Source organism: Mus caroli, chromosome 11, assembly GCF_900094665.2.
Source record: "Mus caroli chromosome 11, CAROLI_EIJ_v1.1, whole genome shotgun sequence".
Classification (NCBI taxonomy): domain Eukaryota; kingdom Metazoa; phylum Chordata; class Mammalia; order Rodentia; family Muridae; genus Mus; species Mus caroli.
Genome location: NC_034580.1, coordinates 63,780,657 through 63,782,669, shown reverse-complemented (window position 1 = coordinate 63,782,669; position 2,013 = coordinate 63,780,657). Strand labels below are relative to the sequence as shown.

Here is a 2,013-nt window from a genome sequence, read left to right as displayed (position 1 = left end):
CCCCCCCCCCAGTGAGACACCTCCTCCAACAAGGTCATACCTCCTGATCATGTCACCCCCTGGGCCCAGCATATTCAGACTACCACAGTATTCAAAAACATGAAACATTTAAGACTTTATTATAAAATGTTTTGTTCTTCATAATTTTTCTGAATTTAAGACAGACTAGGCTATACCATGTTTCAAAGAAAAATTGTATTAAATGGCTTATAATATTTTTAAAATAACATTCAACATTTGACAAATTGAAAGGAATCAGATTAGAGGGTTTCTTAAAAGTCAGTGCATGGCTGTTTTGCCTGCATACATGTATACCACATTCATGCCTAGTGCCTGCAGAGGCTCAAAGGCCCCAGATTCCCCAGGACTGGGTGTTACAGACAGTGGTTGTAAGCACCATGTAGTGCTAGAATTGAGTTCTAGGTTCCTGGGAAGAGCAGCCAGTGCTTTTAACTGCCAAGCCATCTCTCTGAGCCATCTCTCCAGCACTATCTGTGTGTTTGTTTGTTTGTTTGTTTGTAAGTAACTTCATGTGTTTGGCTTGCATATATGTGTACCACAGGGGTGCCTAATTTTGCCTGTAGAGGTTAGAAGAGAGATCAGATCCCCTAGAACTGGAGCTAGGAATAGTTTTCAATTCCCACCCCCTTCTCAGGACACATACACAGACAGACAAAGAACACTGAGAAATGACAGGGACAAAAATCAAGGAGCAGGCTTAAGGGCAGAGGGAGGCAGAACCCTCCGTGAGTTGGCCTGGACCCAAGGGTGAGCTGCAACCTCCGCCAGGGGCAGCCGTTGCCAGGGGTTATGTTTGAGCAGCTTGGAGATGAGGTCCTGGGCCCCTGAAGGCACAGAAGAGGGGAACTTCAGGTCCACCTGCAGGTGGAGAAAAGAAAGGTGTCACTTGTGTTACCCTGACCACATTCTTCTGACTACCCATCCCGTCAGGAGCGCGAGGACACCCTCAGAGAGGGGTTATTGGCAGTGGACGGCAGCTAGGGGAAAGGAGGCATTGTTCGTTTTTTTTTTCTTTTTTTTTTTTTTTGAGAGCATGGAACAGGTAGGTTGCTGGTGCTCATGCAGGCAACACTAACTGTCCTCAGTGGGGCTATAAAAAGAAAGAAGCTGTGAAAGCAGGCTGGGCACGTGTTGGGGAGGAGTCCAGGGGAGTGGGAAGTGTCGTTAGGGGTGGATATGATCAAGGTATATTACATACACGTACAAGTTGTCAGAGAATAAGTAAAAAGTATTCACAAAGCAGGAACATTTCTGCAGAGCTGTGTGCATCCACTTTGAGTGTCCCCAGACCCTGGCTCCTACAGTACACAAAGGCTATCGCACCTTGACAATCCGACGATACGTCTCACTGTGGCTAGGGCTCTCGAAGGGTGGGTTCCCCACCATCAGTTCATAGCAGAGCACCCCGATGCACCATAGATCTACCATTTCATTATGCATGCGCCCCTCAATCATCTCTGGGGGCAGATAGTCCAGCGTGCCGCACATGGTCTTCCTCCTGGTGGGATGAGGGAAGAGGGAAGAGAGTCCCAGAAATCAGATGGCTTCTCTTTTCTCTTTACTTGACAGTGAGCGTCCCAGAGACCCCAGGATGCACTCTCGAGTAAGAGGTGGTAATGATAAAAGCCAGAGGTGGACATGCACGGCACCAGCATGGTCACAAATAATGAATTATCTTAATCTTAATAAATAATCAGAGACAAGGGCAATGCTTACGTCAAGGAAAAAAACAAAAATACCAACACCCACCAAACATATGCGACTTAAATAAATCAGATTAGATATTTTACTGTGCAATACTCTGAAGAATTAAACAATAAAGGGGTCTCTCTTTCTCTCTCTCTCTCTCTCTCTCTCTCTCTCTCTCTCTCTCTCTCTCTCTCTCTCTTTCTTTCTTGCCTGGAACTCACTGGCCTTGACTTCATCTGTTACCCTGACTACCACTGCCTCCCTACAGCTGGATTTATGGGTGTGTGCCACAACACCTGGCTT

The 2,013-nt window shown here is 46.4% G+C and overlaps 1 protein-coding gene across 1 annotated transcript in view; it reads right to left on the bottom strand.

The window, feature by feature from the left end:
- Nucleotides 1–90: 90 nt before the first annotated feature.
- Aurkb (aurora kinase B) overlaps nucleotides 91–2,013 on the bottom strand; it is a 6,272-nt gene continuing 4,349 nt past the window's right edge. The window contains exons 7-8 of the mRNA XM_021177041.1: nucleotides 1,345–1,519; nucleotides 91–879 (exon numbers count right to left, since the gene is read on the bottom strand). Of these exons, the coding sequence (XP_021032700.1) occupies nucleotides 706–879; nucleotides 1,345–1,519 (349 nt within the window). The 3' untranslated portion in view covers nucleotides 91–705. The remainder of the gene's footprint in view (nucleotides 880–1,344; nucleotides 1,520–2,013) is intronic.